The following is a 16218-nucleotide window of genomic DNA, read 5'->3' as shown; positions in this document are numbered from 1 at the left end:
CCAATTGATTGCCTCTCCCCTCCTCCTCCTCCTCCTCTTCCTCCTCCTCCTCTCTCCTTCCCTCCTTCCCTCCCTCCCTCCCTCCCTCCCTTCTTCCTTTCTTCCCTCCATCCCTCCTTCCCTTCCTCCTCCCCTCCCTCCCTCTCTCCCTCCCTTCCTCCCCCCCCTTGTCTCTCTAAAATCAATGGGCATGTCTTCAGGTGAGGATTAAAAAAAAAGAAGTTGCTTCTGGTGCACCCCCCTCCCATGCACCCCCACTTTCTTCCCCAGCACTATCATAAGGAGCATTTATACTTCCTGTTGCTTACTTACCTGGATGGTGAGAATTTGTTCAGAGCCATCTACCATAATGCCTAGTATTGCTTAGGATTAGGGGTGGCATTTGTGATTCATCTGGTCTGGATCTAGGAGTCTTAATCTATGCAAAGGTAACTAACTTCTGTGGGGACCACCTCTTGTCATTTCCCAGGTCTTACTACACCTCATCTAGTGTGCTCTGAGCTGGGCAGTCGATAAAGTAAACTTGTAAGAATTGTCTCATGAGAAAGAGTCAAGTGTCACTGAGTGAGGATCCATTTTTTAGCTGCTCTGAGGTCTTAGTTGCTTGCATTTGGTATTATTCCAGAGAACCCAGGTTCCTTACTAGGCTCCCTTTGGATAGGTGAGATGTAACTGTACTGATAACAGGAGGAAAAGAACCTGCCCATGTGACTTTACACATAGTGAACATTCGTAAACCATATTTCTTGATCATGGTGATACTCTCTGATCTAGGATGGATATGGCCTAAATTCCATGCCTACTGAATGAAGATTTTAATTCGTTTCCTACGATTAGGGGTTAGTTTATTTGGCTGGTTATCCTAAATTGTTTAGTTTCTTTCTTTTTTTAAAAAATTATTTCTGTCAGTGGGGAAGGATGTTGCCTCCAGCTGTTAAAACTTTCACCAGCTTGTCTGGGAGTTTGACTTAATGTCTCTTCTACTGTGATACACTTGCTAGAAAACAAGCAAAAGGAAACTGCGGGGGATGAGCGATTGGGTGCGATTGAGTGTTTACAAATACTTGAGCTGTAGACTAATGAATGTTCCCTAACACAGGAGAAGGAGTGCGCAGTTATTTCTCTTCATCCTCAGCACTACTCTGTGTGTGTGTGTGTGTGTGTGTGTGTGTGTAAACACATAGCAGCGTGTTGGAGAACATCACTTGTTTCTGTGGTACGAAGAGCATCTAGAGTCAGATAGACCGAGTTCAAATGTCAGCTCTGTATGCCCTCGACCTGCCGCTCTTCTGAATCTCAGCTTCCCTCAGTGTGACACTTGGGTGGCACCGCCCACCCTTGGGTCCATATGGGAAGTACCTAATGGGTGCTCAGCATGTGGTATTGCTCACCTTCACTTTAGAGACAGGGACATAGTGAGACTCATTATATTTTTATTTTGTTGGTTTTCTTTTGGGGAAGAAACCCTAAACTTTCTCCTTGTCTACCATCATCATGAGTCACAATTCAGCCATATCAAGCCTGGGGACTTGAGAGATCTTAGGAGCTTGGAGGCCTCCAAAGAATGGGCAGTACACACCATCCTAAGTAGTTATTTCCTTAGAAGAATGTACAAGAAAGCAGCCCTGAGAATCCATTAACCAGCGGTTTTCAACCTGTGGTCGCAACTGTGTGTGTGTGTGTGTGTGTGTGTGTGTGTGTGTGTAAGGATGTTGCCTCCAGCTGTTAAACTTTGGTCATAGGTTCGCCATCACTGACATAGGACAACCTTTTCTAGCTGCCTACCAGCTAGCCTACCCCCTTTTTCCCCAGAAGGGTCCCAGAAAGACTATAATTCAGTCTGCCAGCACACATGGGGGTCCATCTTTGGTACCTCTTAGATCAGCGGTTCTCAACCTGTGGGTCGCGACCCCTTTGGGGGTCGAACGACCCTTTCACAGGGGTCGCCTAAGACCATCGGAAAACACATATATAATTACATATTGTTTTTGTGATTAATCACTATGCTTTAATTATGTTCAATTTGTAACAATGAAATTGGGGGTCACCACAACATGAGGAACTGTATTAAAGGGTCGCGGCATTAGGAAGGTTGAGAACCACTGCATTAAACAAATAAAAGTTTGCATCTCTTTTGACCTTCACTCATTAGGGGGGGTGTGGTGGGGAGATCTGCTTTTGTTGTTAAGTATTCCCACCAGAAACCTCGGTAAGAGACACAACAGCCCAGGAGCCAAGTGTAGATTCCAGTAGGAAGGCCCAGGGGCTTAACTTGAAATAGCAACATCTAACCTTTGTAAAGGCTGCTTCCTGCCATGGCTGCAGAGGCCATTTCCTGTGCTTCTGATTTTTCCAGGAGAGGAAGAAGCAGGGAGAGACCAACAATGACCTGTTTCTGGCAGATGTGTTTGCCTACCAGGGGAAGTTCCACGAGGCCGCCAAACTGTACAAGAGGAGTGGGCACGAGAACCTCGCACTGGACATGTACACTGACCTCCGCATGTTTGAGTATGCCAAGGTAATTCCCCACATTCTGGCCCAAGCTGCCAGGTGGAACCCACCAGTGTTCTGACACTGTGGTATCCAGTTGTTTGGCCCCAAGAGGCGGTGCAGACAGAAAACAGCAATGGCCTCAGAAAGAGTGTGGGCAAACGGGTGAGCAAAGGAACCATCTGTGGCCACTGGTTGAGGCTGACCTAAAACTGACCCTCCAGGGTGACATCAAAGGGACAGAATATGGCAGTTTAGACCTCTGACAATGACAGAGCTAGATGAATTGCAGTGCCCCTTCATTCAGGGTCAGGGATGTCTCCCACAACTTCTTCCAAAACTTTATTAGAAGCCACCAAGAATCAGTGTCCTCAGGCATGAATGGTTCTACATACAGGAGAGTGTGATTTACCCTAGCCAAGGTTCCCTAAACGCCTGCTGTCTGTCTGGTACTGGCATTTGCGCTGGGCTTGGAGACACTGACAAAACCCCTGCCCTCTGGTGCTAGCATGGTGTGCCTTCATCTGGGCTGGTACAGCCTGGCTCCCACATCATCTGCATGGTTGATGGTAGAGATTTCCCCTTGCGTTTGGAGGGGCCCAATAGATGTGGATACACGAGGGAGATCTTCCTGGAGCAGGCTCCTGATGGCTTGTGTGAGCATGAGTACCACTGAGGAGCCCGGACCTCAGGACACTTGCAGTGTAGCCTAATGCAAGGTGAAAAGAGCCTTGGGCGCATAGCGCAATCAGGCTCTTCCTTCCATGGAGGGGCCTTTGTTAACCTGCCTTTCTGGTAGTGTCAGGAGCTTCAGAATGTTAGTGAGACATCAGCCACAACCAACTAGTGGCTGTTAATGGCAATTTTCTAGCTCACAAGTTCAAGGTGAAAAATCATCCCCATTTTTTTTTTTGCTCTTTTCCTTAATGCTGCACTCTTTTATCTTCCACCATGTATGAGTTTCTGGAGCCAAAGGTTATGTCTGGGTCACTGTGATCTGGCCCAGGAGTTTCTGGTCATCAGTAGCTGGACAAGCACCTGGTCCCCAGCCTGTCTTTTCACCTTGGTGGTGGTTCCTTCACTCTATCCCTCATATCCAAATGCTTCAGGTTCCCCCACTTGGCCATTTTCAACTTCTTTAACCCCCCATATTGCCATTACACACACAGAGACACACAATTTAACACTGCATCCATACTGAGAACACCTAAATCAGTGTGTCTCTTTCTGGGATACCCATATCTAAACCAAGGCCAAAACCTTAAACGAAAGGATTGAATCCTAGAGGGGGAATTTAAGCATTAGGAGAGCTGGCTCTCAGTGTTCTTCAGAACTTCTGGAACCTTCCAGCAAGCAGCTGTGGTGCAGCAGACAGTGCTTTCTCACCTTGGTGTCCAGGCTTTTCACTTTGCTAAGCCTCCATTTTCTTCTTGGAGGTGACAGTTGCATCTCAGCTTAGTTCTGAGAATTGCACAAAATAATGTCTGAGAAAACCCTTTACCAAGGCCAAGCTGTAGAAAGGTTAGGAAAATGAGATGGGCCAAGCCTGACCACAGAGTGGCTGTTCTTCAGACCTCTCCCTGGTCAGCCTCACTCCAGCTCCTATACTGAGGCTCCTCCTCACACTTTGGGTGGGCTTCGTGCATCCACAGTCTCCCACCCAGAAATGCAGCCTATTTACACACTCCATCTGGTCTGCCTCTCTATGAAGGTAAATACTCTGGGGGTTGTTTTTGGTTGTAGTTTTTGGTCACAATTCCAAGTAGGTTGGTTCTGTTTCAATCCCTTCCCTCCCCCACCCCCCAGTAGTTTGAATTTGAGAAAGTGTGTATATACACATTATGTCTGGGGTGGGGAGGGATACAGTACTTATTAACATGGCATGTTTTTGTTTATTTGAAAATTGCTTCCCAAGATTCAATCTGGTTTTCGGAAAATTTTTAAATTACATTCCCATGTACAAATAAATTATATGCTTTCCGGATAAGTGACATGTTTATATGGTGATAAAGGGAATTATAATGCTCTTAACTCTTATGTAGTGTGTCCTTATCAAAATCACCAAGCATGAGAACACTGTTTAGTCTCATTCATCACTCAGCACAGCCTTTTTCTGTCCACTCCAGGGCAGAGTCTTTGCCATGGCCCCAGATAATGTGTAGATTAGCTTCATGGAACCAAAGAATCTTTGAAAACCCAGTTTGTTGATCCTTCAAGGAACCAGTTAGAGTCAGCTTCAATTAGGTCAGATCTCTTGGGACTGGGCTGTTGGGCTAGAGGAGGTCCCTTTAAGCCTATGAACTGTGTCCCTGGCTGGTCTCCTTATTGATGATCCAAATTTATGGCTTGCTTTTGGCCTCTCAACCTTCTTACTACAGTCACCCTGAGTGCACCGAGTACTCACTTTGAAGGCTATTTCTGTTCTCTTTACCTGTTTTCCCCAGCTGCTAACCTCATTTAACCAACCAGGTTAGCAGAGTTTCCAGCTTTGCATTGGCATAAAGAGTACACATTGCAGTATTTGCCAAGAGTAAAGACTATGTCTGTAGTGGCCCACTAGGCATCTTCAGATAGTAGCTGCTTTCCAAACCCCTTCTCCTCTGTGAACTCTAGAAGGACCAAAGGCCAGTGAGGTTAGCCTATCTTTTATCAGATCCCCAGCATCAGGATAAATGATGCTCTTTCCTCCATTTAAAACAGTTGGTTGTCTTAGGCCAATCTAATATATTATTTTAGGGGCTACACAATTACCCTGAAAGCAAATGGAGAAAAAAGTAGAGCTAATTGTTCAAGTAGGATTTTAGCATACATTGACTGTACTTTCCTGACAAGTGAGTGCTGATCGTGGGGAAAGGAGTGCTTTTTTTAGACTTTGTGAGGTTGACAGTGCACTCTCTACAGGCACATTATTCCTAAGACAAACCGCTTCTTACTAGTTATGCAGATCTGGGTGCTCAGAGCTCTCAATTTCCTTTTTTGAAAAGCCCCACCTTTTAAAATGTCAGCATCAAACCTCAACTATGGCAAACTCCCACGTATGTATTTTAGGTAACTGTATTCTGAAAAGAGGTGATTTTCTGAGGCTGTTTCTCACGCATCCTAGGGCCAACCTAGGGAAGCTGGGCATGGCCCTTTAGAGGCCCCCTGTTGTGGTAGAAGGAACACAGGCTCTGAGACTTGACCCTGTGAGCTTGCAAATCCACAGGCCTCTCTTCCTTCATGGATTCTCTCCAGGCCTCTTCCCCTGCCTCCGATCCCCCTAGCCCCCAGCAGACCTGATCTCCAGACAATTGATGCTGTCCAGTTGAGAAGTAATTAACCAGTAACATTTGTACTCCTTATCTGCCCTAGGCAAACACCTGGGGGCAAAGCCAATGGGAGATGCCCTAAGTTCAAGCAACAGAACATGAATAGAATCAGAAAACATGTGAATAGTACTTCCTGTGTGGCGGTGATGGGGAGGAGGGCACAAAGGGGCTCTTCTAGACTCTGTAAATCATTTTGTCTGTTTAAGTTTAGGGGACTACATGCTCAGCCTCACCTTCAGGCATGTGGCATTCTCCCTATTATCTAAATAAAGATTGTAAGTTAGAATATTTGAAATTGTGCAACCAGGTTGTAGAGTCACTGTATTGAAGTAGTCACACATATATCAAACACACACACACAAAGAGAGAGAGAGAGAGAGAGAGAGAGAGAGAGAGAGAGAGAGAGAGAGAGAGAGAGACCTGATTATAAATTTGCCACACTTCAGAGTTTGTGTATAGTACTGCAAAGAGTCCGGAAAGGGTTGTTTAGCTAAATAGTGGGCAGGACAGGAAACGTTGAAGGCCATAGTCCTTGACACTGTCCCAGTACCCCCCAGGAGCACCTGTGGGGCAGCTGGGGCAGCCTGTGAGCACTCCTCCCTGACACCTGGGACTGCCCCAGTCAGCTATGTAGGGATGGGCTCACACTTGCATCCTGATTGCCTGCTTCAGCCAAACAAGTCCTTCCTTGCTCCAGCTTTCAGCAGCCTGATGTAATGCTGGCAGCAGGAAATTCTAATTCAGAGTGTTTTTGTTTGTTGTGCTTCCTCAGGATTTCCTTGGATCTGGAGACCCCAAAGAAACAAAGATGCTAATCACCAAACAGGCTGACTGGGCTAGAAATATCAATGAGCCCAAAGCCGCTGTGGAGATGTACATCTCAGCCGGAGAGCATGTCAAGGCCATAGAGATCAGCGGTGACCATGGCTGGATTGACATGTAGGTTTTCAGTCCCTGCCCCAAGAAGCATTTGGCATCATGTTGTGTCTTGTCAGCTCTTGGTTTTGACTGACAAGGAAAAAAATAGTGTTTCTCTAAACTAATGTGATAGTGATTAGGTTTTTGAGACACAGAGATTGGATGAGGCATTTGCTGTTTTTGAGGAGCTTAGCAAATTCCTGGGGGAAAGAATAGAAGGGAGTGAGGAGAAGGAGACACCCAAGCATTGGAGTTGCCCTTCCCTGAGCCCTCCCTGTGATCCAGGCACTGTGATACCTTGCAGACATTTGGTTCTCGCTGACACCCTAAGCGTGGGTGTTTCCATGCCCGTCTTCCAAATGAGGAAACGAAGGCTCAAGGACCAAATGATCACACAGGCCAAATAGCTGGGAAATTGTGGAGCTGAGCTTCATTCAAACTGATTTGGCTGACTTCAGTGCCCATCCTATCTAATAAAGAGGGAATATGCTAATTGATGCTCACATTGTTGCAAAGTGGCGGCACCCACAGCCAATAAGGAGGGAATATGCTAATTGACTGTCCCACCCTCAAAGATGGCGGCGCCCAGTCCCCTCAGCCCCCGTGGGGGCAACAGGTGCTCGTGGCAAGGCCGGGCCCTGCCTCTGGAGACCCCCAGTCCCCTCAGCTCCCCAGCCGCCCAGGGCCGCCCAAGGCTCAGGTAACCAGGGCCGGCCAAGGCTTGCTCTGCCAGCAGTGGCAACAGCAGAGGTGTGTTGGGCTGTCGCCTTCCCCTGATCGCTGGGTCACCTCCCGCCCCTGAGGGCTCCTGGACTGTGAGAGGGGGCAGGCCGGGCTGAGGGACGCCCCCCCTCCAGTGCATGAATTTTCATCCACCAGGCCTGTAGTAATACCTATAATGGTAGGAAATGAAAACTTGCTAGCATGTCAGGGAAGGAGACATGAATTCTCATAGGAGGAACCATGGATGTCTTCTCCTAGGAGTAGTCTTCGCATGAAGGATCTTGACAAATTTCAAGAGGCAGAGATAGTAGGAAGGGGCAGGATGTGCAGGCTAGAAGCATAGCACAATGGGTTGGCTGTGGTCAGAATAAAAGGTGTAGGACGGGGAGAGTGAAGGACAGCTGGCTGTGGGCAGGAGGATCTGTGCTGGCCACGCTGGGAGGGCCTTGGGTGCCAGACTGAGGCATTTAGATTTGTCAGTAAGTAGTGAGGACCCCTGATCAGAACTGTGCTATCAGGAGCCCACTCAGGCAGTGGGTATAGAGTGGAGGGAAAACTAGAGGAAGAGAGACCAGATCACTGTGGTAGGCCAGGGAGAAATATGCTGGCTGATGGAATGAATGAGAGGCATGGAGTAGGCAGAACTGACAGGACCCAACTGAATGGGGGGTGTTTGGGGGTGGGGCCAGGCAAGGGAATTGTAGGCTGATTCTGAGATCTGGGACTGGTAGTCAGTAATGCCACTTGCCAAGGTAGAGAACAGAAGAGGAACAGGCTTGGGTGGGGCTGCTGGAGAGGGGATGGATTCAGTCTTGGGACTCTTAGAGCATCAGACTTCCAGGGGAAGGTCAGAGAAAGTGGGCTTCATGCTCATACACGTGCATGTGTGTGCATACATGTGTATACTCATGTGTACATATATGTACACACACTGCCATGGCTGTTAAGGGAAAGCAGGTGAGGGAGCAGTTTCTGAGGTCAGCTCAGTCTGAACTTTAAAAACTGTTGGTTGTTCTGGAAGCCACACTGTACTTCATAGGGAGCGGTGGCCCAGATAGGACCTGGGGAGGGAGAGGGGCTGGTAAATAATGAAATCATCCCTATGAACCCCACTCTGTGGTTGATGTGTGTCCAAGAATAAAGTTTCTTGAAGAAAGAGGCACAGATTCCCCCTCACCCCCAAAATTATTCTTTTCACAAAAGGGATGGTACAGGAGAGAGCCAGGCAGATTTAAGGCCCTCTCCCTCTAGTTTTTCATGTCACTTTCTTTTGCAACTGATATGTACCAGGGTTACCTCGAGGAGACTTAGATTAGTTCAGGAAAGAGACATTGAGCATGTTCTGCCCTTTTCCGGGTCTGGCTGTAAAAGGTGCCTCTCCTCCAGAGACATTTGGTTTGACGGGTGGGGTGGGGAGCTCTAAGGGGCTGCCTGTGCCACCTTTCCCTAAAATGTGTTGTTTCTCTCCTGAGAAGTGTTATTTTTAGATTCCATTATTATTCTAAGTACAGATTGACAGGCCTCCCTGAGCTTGCCTGTCTCTGAGACAAGGATCTGTTACAGCTGCTTCCCCTTCCTTTCTCACAAAGAGCAAGCTGGGTAGGACCCATTTCCCCTGGGAAAGCTGGTTTTACCCTAAATCCTGGCCTGACTAGAGGGAGCAAGCACATTTCATTCAGCCCCTATGTCTCCTCAAGCAGTGGGAGAGCCAGTGACTACTGGGAAGAAGTGTTGAGCAGTGGTGCCTGTGGCCCCTCACTCATGGTTGGCACCTTGGCCCGGAAGAGAGGCACAGTCAAGATTTCCTGCAGATCTTTTCCGGAGCTCAGAGCAGGCCCCACACAAGCCTCTCCCTCTAGAGATTCTGTCACTGAAGAATTTTCACACCTCTGCCTCTACTTTCCCATGAGAATTCTCAAAACGGTGGTGGGAAGAGCCCTTTGCCACTTCCTGGCTGCAGAATCTTGGACAGGTTGCTTCACCTTCCGCCCTAGCCTTTAGTCTCCTCATCTGTAAAATGGGAAAACAGCACCACCTCTTAGGGTGGTGGAGATTCAATGAGATCACACATGTGAAAACTCATGGCACTGTTCTTGATACAGTGGGTGATCAGTAGATGCTCGTTTCTCTCCCCCGGTTCCTGCTGGCTGGATCAGTAACTCCCAAAAGGGGGAGGGCGGAGCAGTGTCCTTTAGCAGGCAACCTCTCCCTGTCACTGGGCGCTGTTTCTGGGTGTGTATTCGCTCGTTTAGTAACCCCCTCAAGCACCAGGGGCCGTGATACTATACTGAGCACTGACAGCAACATGAAGTGGTACAGAGCCTGCCCTCAAGGAGATCCGCTTCCTTGCCTCAGGCTCCTTTCACAGGAGTCCATCTTCTCCCTGTGTGCTTGCCTCTCCAGGTTAATTGACATTGCCCGCAAGCTGGACAAGGCCGAGCGGGAGCCCCTGCTGATGTGCGCTCATTACTTCAAGAAGCTGGATAACCCCGGCTATGCTGCCGAGACCTACCTGAAGATCGGTGACCTGAAGTCCTTGGTTCAGCTTCATGTGGAGACCCAGCACTGGGATGAGGTGAGGGTGTCGCACGCTTCAAGGGTTAGGGGATCCTGTCTGAGCCCTGGGCCACAGGGGACTTTTTGGGGTTTAGATGGAGAGCGGCTGCCCTCATTGTGATAATGAACATTAGCCTGGCAGTCAGGAGACTTAACCTTGAATTCTCCAAGCCAGAGTATTTTGGCGGGCCTTTTGATACTAGCTTTCCATTTGTTTGCTCGTTCATTCATTCAGAGCATCTTTATGGACTGCTGGCTCTGTACCAGCCTGTGATAGATACTGGGCATGTGAGAGTTAATGTGACAGCCCCCATTGCCTGCTGTTGGTCTGAGCTGCCTCTGACCAGCACCACAGGCTGACACATGTCTGACATGGAGAGACACCTGTGTGACATTTAAAACCTGCTGGATGGCAGAAAAGGTCACCACCCATACTTTCCAGGTGCAGGTTGCCAGAGCTATTTAAGAGGTCGGCTCCTCTTCCTCCTTCTTGCCTACCTGGCCCCACTTAAAGACCTAGGCTCCTCTTGCATGAAAGGCAGGTGAGTAGAATTAGCAGGTCAATAGGAAGATGACTGGGATGAGGATGCAGAAGCAGTGATGTGCTGCCCCGTCTGTATCTTGAACTCACCCTCTAGCTCACTGGCTACCTGTGTCCTGGATTGAAATTCATCCATGGAAGTATTAGAGACTGCACCGTTGATCCTTACCCTACCCACCATGTTCTAGTTCACAGAGCCAGAGTGTAGGACTTTTCTGGGTATGAGTTGTCTCACTCCTGTCTGCCCTCTGAGTGGCTCCATCTGGTGAGGTGACATGGCCACTTATGAGAAAAGGTGGAGCCAGGGACAGAGGTAATAATGGCGTCTCAAGATAAGTTTATCAGGAGATTTCTCAAGCAGCATAAATTACAACATCTTGGAACGACTCAGTCCTGGCTGTGTATCAGGCAAACTTTCTCCCTGTTTCCACATACTTTCCCCTGTGACTCATTTCCAATTCTCCTGCCTGACAGGTGGTTCTGGGACTTAGATGAAGCAGTCACCGGGTCCCATACAGCATCAGTCCATCATCATCTTTGATAGCTAATACACAGGATGATGATAATGTCAATTCTGTTTCCTTAGGTATCGCCTGCAACGAAAAGAAATCTGTTTGCAGCGGTACAGGAGCCCACGCAAACCCTCAAAATAAAATGTTTCCGATTCTGTGCTGTTTCTGTGGTCCAGAAACAGACTGTTGTTATTGAATCCAGTCACTTGCATATAGCTGTTAATTGCCTTTGTTTTCAAAGAGCTGATTTGTTTTTGCAGTTCTGGGGGCTGTGGGGGGAGCACTCTCCCCCTCTGAGTTGTCAAGCTGGCAAAATATGACATCCCTGATGGATTCCTCCAAGTGCCATGTTTTCACGGGGGCTGCAGGGGCTCTTTTATTACAAATGCATTGGTTCCTTCCTCCAGGCTTTTGCTCTGGGCGAGAAGCATCCTGAGTTTAAAGAAGACATCTACATGCCCTACGCTCAGTGGCTGGCAGAGAACGATCGTTTTGAGGAAGCCCAAAAAGGTAGGTCACACAGACTGGCACCTTGCAGAAGGAGCAGGAGAGGGCACTGCCCAGATACACGTTTCAGGAAGGCTGCCAAGCTCCTCCCTTTGTAGACCACCAAGATGTACGACTTTATCTGGGCATGTGATGTGTTTACTGATGAAGGTCTGGGAAGTAGGGAAAGAACATGGGCTCTGGAGTCAGACACAGCTGGTCCATCACTCACCTGCCTTCGGACCTTACACAGGTCCTATCTCCCCTCTGAGCAAAGCACCTTGCACTCAAATGTATCTTCCCATTTAATCCTCACAATAGCCCTATGATGTAGGTGCCGTTTTATAGAAGAGAAAACTGAGGTTGGAAGTGATACAGGGATTTTGCCTGAAGTATCACAGCAAGGAAGTGACAAAGAAGGAATTCAAGCCAGGTTGGGGCGAGGACAAAATGAGAGGATTCACACAGTGTCTAGCACAGTCTCACCTGACGCTTTCCTCTGCCATGGATAGAAATGGGTTCTATTTCTGGCTCAGTTAAATGGGGTATCCTCAGCTCCTCAGCATTTCCACAGGTAAAGATGGCTGCATACTGGGTATGGCAGTATCTGAAACAGAAATGAAAGAGAGTATAGAACTTTAATTGGTAGTAATAATTTAAAAATATGATTGCCTTCTATGTCAGGCACTGGCTGGGCACGTAACTACATAACCTTGAATCTCGGCAGCAGCCCTGCAGAGACACAGACACTAACTGTGCCCTGCAAAGTCACAGAGCCAGAGAGTGACAGCCCGATTGGACCAGATCTGGCTGGCTGGCTGGGGAACCTGATTCTTCTGCTAGGTTTTGCTGCCTCTTCAGGAAGTCTTCTAATTGAAGTTGGGTGTGTCATATTCCATAGCATCTCATTTACACGTCTATATGGTTGCCACCTCCGGACACGTTTTGGAACAAATGTCTCCCTGTTGAATCTCCTCAGCTTGGTAAAGCCCCCTTTGAAAGACAGCGTCTTCTCCACTGCTTCAGCTTTTCCAGAGAACCCAGTTGTTAAAGTATCTGCATGTTTGGGCAAAACATATCAACCTATCCATCTGTCTGTGTCTGCCCTTCCAAGAATCCATCGCCATAGTAACTTGGTACTCAGATGAGAGATTGCAGATGAGAATGGAACAAAGGCCAGACCTTTTCCTTCTCTAAAGCTGAAGATTTGGATAATCTGAGCGCCCATATGTGGGCAAGTGTCACAACTAGAAGTGCTTCTCTGGCAGCCCCAACATCCCAAGGTTCTGGCACACAGTATGTACAAGAGATTGCTCTTAAATAGAATAGGAAAGATTTAGAGATTTTTTGGGGCTTGTTTTCACAAATGTTTGGTTGCTGGAACCAAGCCAGAATTTTTTCAAGGTTGTCATCAAAAAGCACTCAGTTGAAGACTGACTAAGGACTTGAGTTGCGCTCGGTTCTGTGACCTTGGCATGCTGCTTTTCCTCCACCTTGTGGAGCCCATTAAAAAAGGTCTTCATAAGCCTGTTGTGATGACCCAGTGAAGGAAGCAGCAACAAAAGCACTTTCTAAACCACCAAACCCATTCAAGTGTCAGGTCCTGTTAGTGTCACCTCAGAAATCACAAGGCTTTCCCCTGGAGTGGGATGGGGGCAAAACCTCACTGATGAAGAACTACAGTTTTATCTTTAGACTTTGCCCTGCAATTTGGTCCCTCAAGTTTTTCTTGCTGCCATGCCTTTACAAAGTTGGTTGCCTTTTCCCAGCCAAAAGGGAGCATATCTCACTGTAGTTTTTTCAAGATATAGCCTAGGTTATTTATAGCCTTTGGCCTGAGAGGCGCATCCCAGCAACGAAGTGCGGCAGATGCTCTGATGAATGTCCTACTTCTCAGCAGCCCCTTGCAAGCCCTGCAAAATTCCCTCCAATGCCCTGAATTGTATGTGTTTTTGTGCCCCTCCAGCGTTCCACAAGGCCGGGCGGCAGGGGGAAGCGGTCCGAGTGTTAGAGCAGCTCTCAAACAACGCTGTGGTAGAAAACAGATTTAATGATGCTGCCTATTATTACTGGATGCTGTCCATGCAGTGCCTCAATATAGCTCAAGGTAAGTAAACAACAGCCAGGCCGCTTGTTTTCCCCGGCCCGCTCTGGCACCAAGATAAACATCGAAAGAGCTGGGACGTTTTAATTAAAGCCTTGGGCTTGTTTATTGGGTGTATTGTCCGTAACCCTGCCTTTCAGTGCCCTAATCTGATGTGTCATCTTTTTCCAGTTTGCCCATAAGCTTAAAGATGGTATGAGGACCATCCTGGGGTTACAGATGGGGGTGGGGTCATACCCTGTGTTGCTAATTCAGAACATGTCTCTCCCCTGCTACCTGGGAGCCCATAACTGGACCTGGGTGAGCTCCGGTTTTAAAAATGTTTTTAATTAAATGAAAAGATGAAGAAGAGATCACTTTACAATAACACACTCCAGATTCTCACTCATCCCAAGCAGAAAAATAGTTTCAATGTTGCTTTCATTCACAAGACTTCCCACTGAGGGAGTTCTGAAAGCGGCTGGGACAGAGAGATGTTCTTTTTTTTTTTTTAAATATATTTTATTGATTTTTTTTTTACAGAGAGGAAGGGAGAGGGATAGAGAGTTAGAAACATCGATGAGAGAGAAACATCGATCAGCTGCCTCCTGCACACCCCCCACTGGGGATATGCCCGCAACCAAGGTATATGCCCTTAACCAGAATCAAACCTGGGACCCTTTAGTCCCTAGGCCGATGCTCTATCCACTGAGCCAAACCGGTTAGGGCCAGAGAGATGTTCTTTACTAGACCGAGGCCAGTATGCAGGAATGGGAAAAACACTGGAATTGGAGGCAGCTAGGTGACGTTACAACAAGTCACAATTCCTTCCTCAGCTGTGTGTCCCTGTCTCTAGCATGGGGGTAATCCTGCCCCTCCTTCCTAAGGCTGCTGTGAGCCTCACAGAAGCCATGGTTACAGTTTGATAACTGTCAAGCTGGGGTGTAGGTTGGTATTTTTCTGTTCTGGCCAGTGGTCTGTGATTTTAATAAGGAACAGCACAGTGGAAAGAGGCTTGAGGTGAGCATGAATAAAATCGGCCCTTGCCCACCCTCCCTGCCAGGCTCCTCTGGTATGACTGAGTGCCAGTGATCACGCTCTTGCCCTAGCTGGTGCTCTCTCAGTGGAATGACCCGAGAGAGCATAGTGTGGGCTCTGGGAGAACCTTTGAGAAATATCCACAGACTTTCCCTGGCCATGTGCTCTGCCACGCGGAGACTTTCCCGGTCTTGGGATGGCCCCAGCTTCTAAGCAGAGCACCTTTTCCATTCATTGCACCTCTTTGCCACTCTTCCCAGCGTAGTCCTGGTGTTGGGGGAGAACTGGCAACGGGCAAAAGTGCCATTGCCTAGCTCTTCCTTCTAGACTGGTTTGACACGCCTTCTCCTTGTTCCCCTACTCCCCTCCCACTGCACACTGAAGATCCTGCCCAGAAGGACACGATGCTCAACAAGTTTCACCACTTCCAGCACTTGGCTGAGCTGTACCACTGCTACCATGCCATTCACCGGTACACGGTAAGATGGCCCGGAAATGGGCACCTAAGCTAGGGGCACTGCCTACTGAGATAGGGGCACTGGACTTGTCTTCAGTAAACCCACTGGGCAGGGTGACCTGCTGAAAAATCCTGCTCTTCTCCAGAGAAACAAAGTTTGGAACTTTGATTTTCTTTGATTGGCTGCTTGTTTGACATGTAGCAACCTGCGGGCTTCTGACTTAGTCAGCCAGAGCTAAATTGGGCCTTTCTAGTTGCTTGTTTCAGGTTTGGATGACTCGGACAGACTCTAGGTTAGCCAGACAAAGGGCTATCTAAAGTGATCGGGGTGAACATTCCATGGGGCTCTCACCTAGATGGGTGAAGGCCTAGTTCTAACAAAGGCCTGAGGTCCCTCCCTAGCTCTGCAGCTGGCTTGCTATGTGACCTCGAGCAATTTACTTTCCTTCTCTGGCCTTCAGTTTCCTTCTCTATAAAACATGAGGGTTGCCAGGCCGGCATGGCTCAGTCGTTGAGTGTCAACCTATGAACCAGGAGGTCACGGTTCGATTCCGGTAAGAGCATATGCCTGGGTTGTGGGCTCCATTCCTAACGTGGAATGTACAGGAGGCAGCCAATCAATGATTCTCTCTCTCATCATTGATGTTTCTATCTCTCTCTCCCTCTCCCTTCCTCTCTGAAATCAGGAAAGTGGCTTCTTTCCAGGTGAGCACCTGAGATGAGGGGCTCTGAAGGGACTGCAAGGGCAGACGAGGTCCCTTGAGACCACTGCCCCTGGTGAGGGGAGGAGATGAGATGCAGGCTTGATGGCTGGCTCAGGCAGAGCCTATCAGAGGAGTCTTTCTTGCCAGACTTTCCCCAGAGGCAAATAATGTGCCAAGAGTTCAGCACAAAAGAGGGTCAAAGAGGTGCCCAGCTGGAAAGCAGACCCCAAACTCCACTTAGGCTCAAAGGTCAAGGCCCCAGCTCAGTATCAGTTTGCCTGAGCCACTTCGAGCCCAGCTCTTTCTCTTTTTGCTCTTCTTCCTCTAAACCTCGGGGCATGAGCATGGGGTGTCTCTTCTCTGTAGCAGCTGAGCCTATGTGCAGGACGCTTGCACATCTGT

General features: G+C 48.3%; 1 protein-coding gene across 3 annotated transcripts in view; it reads left to right on the top strand.

The window, feature by feature from the left end:
* IFT122 (intraflagellar transport 122) overlaps positions 1-16218 on the top strand; it is a 55763-nt gene that overhangs the window by 31358 nt on the left and 8187 nt on the right. For all 3 annotated transcript variants that reach the window (XM_023749633.1, XM_023749635.1, XM_023749634.1), the window contains 6 exons: positions 2357-2518; positions 6571-6737; positions 9843-10014; positions 11456-11558; positions 13501-13641; positions 15040-15134. In XM_023749633.1, coding sequence (XP_023605401.1) covers positions 2357-2518; positions 6571-6737; positions 9843-10014; positions 11456-11558; positions 13501-13641; positions 15040-15134 — 840 coding nt within the window. The remainder of the gene's footprint in view (positions 1-2356; positions 2519-6570; positions 6738-9842; positions 10015-11455; positions 11559-13500; positions 13642-15039; positions 15135-16218) is intronic.

Source organism: Myotis lucifugus, unplaced genomic scaffold (assembly GCF_000147115.1).
Source record: "Myotis lucifugus unplaced genomic scaffold, Myoluc2.0 scaffold_8, whole genome shotgun sequence".
NCBI lineage: Eukaryota > Metazoa > Chordata > Mammalia > Chiroptera > Vespertilionidae > Myotis > Myotis lucifugus.
The sequence above is the reverse complement of the archived record's forward strand: the minus strand, read 5'-3'. Positions and strand labels throughout refer to the sequence as shown.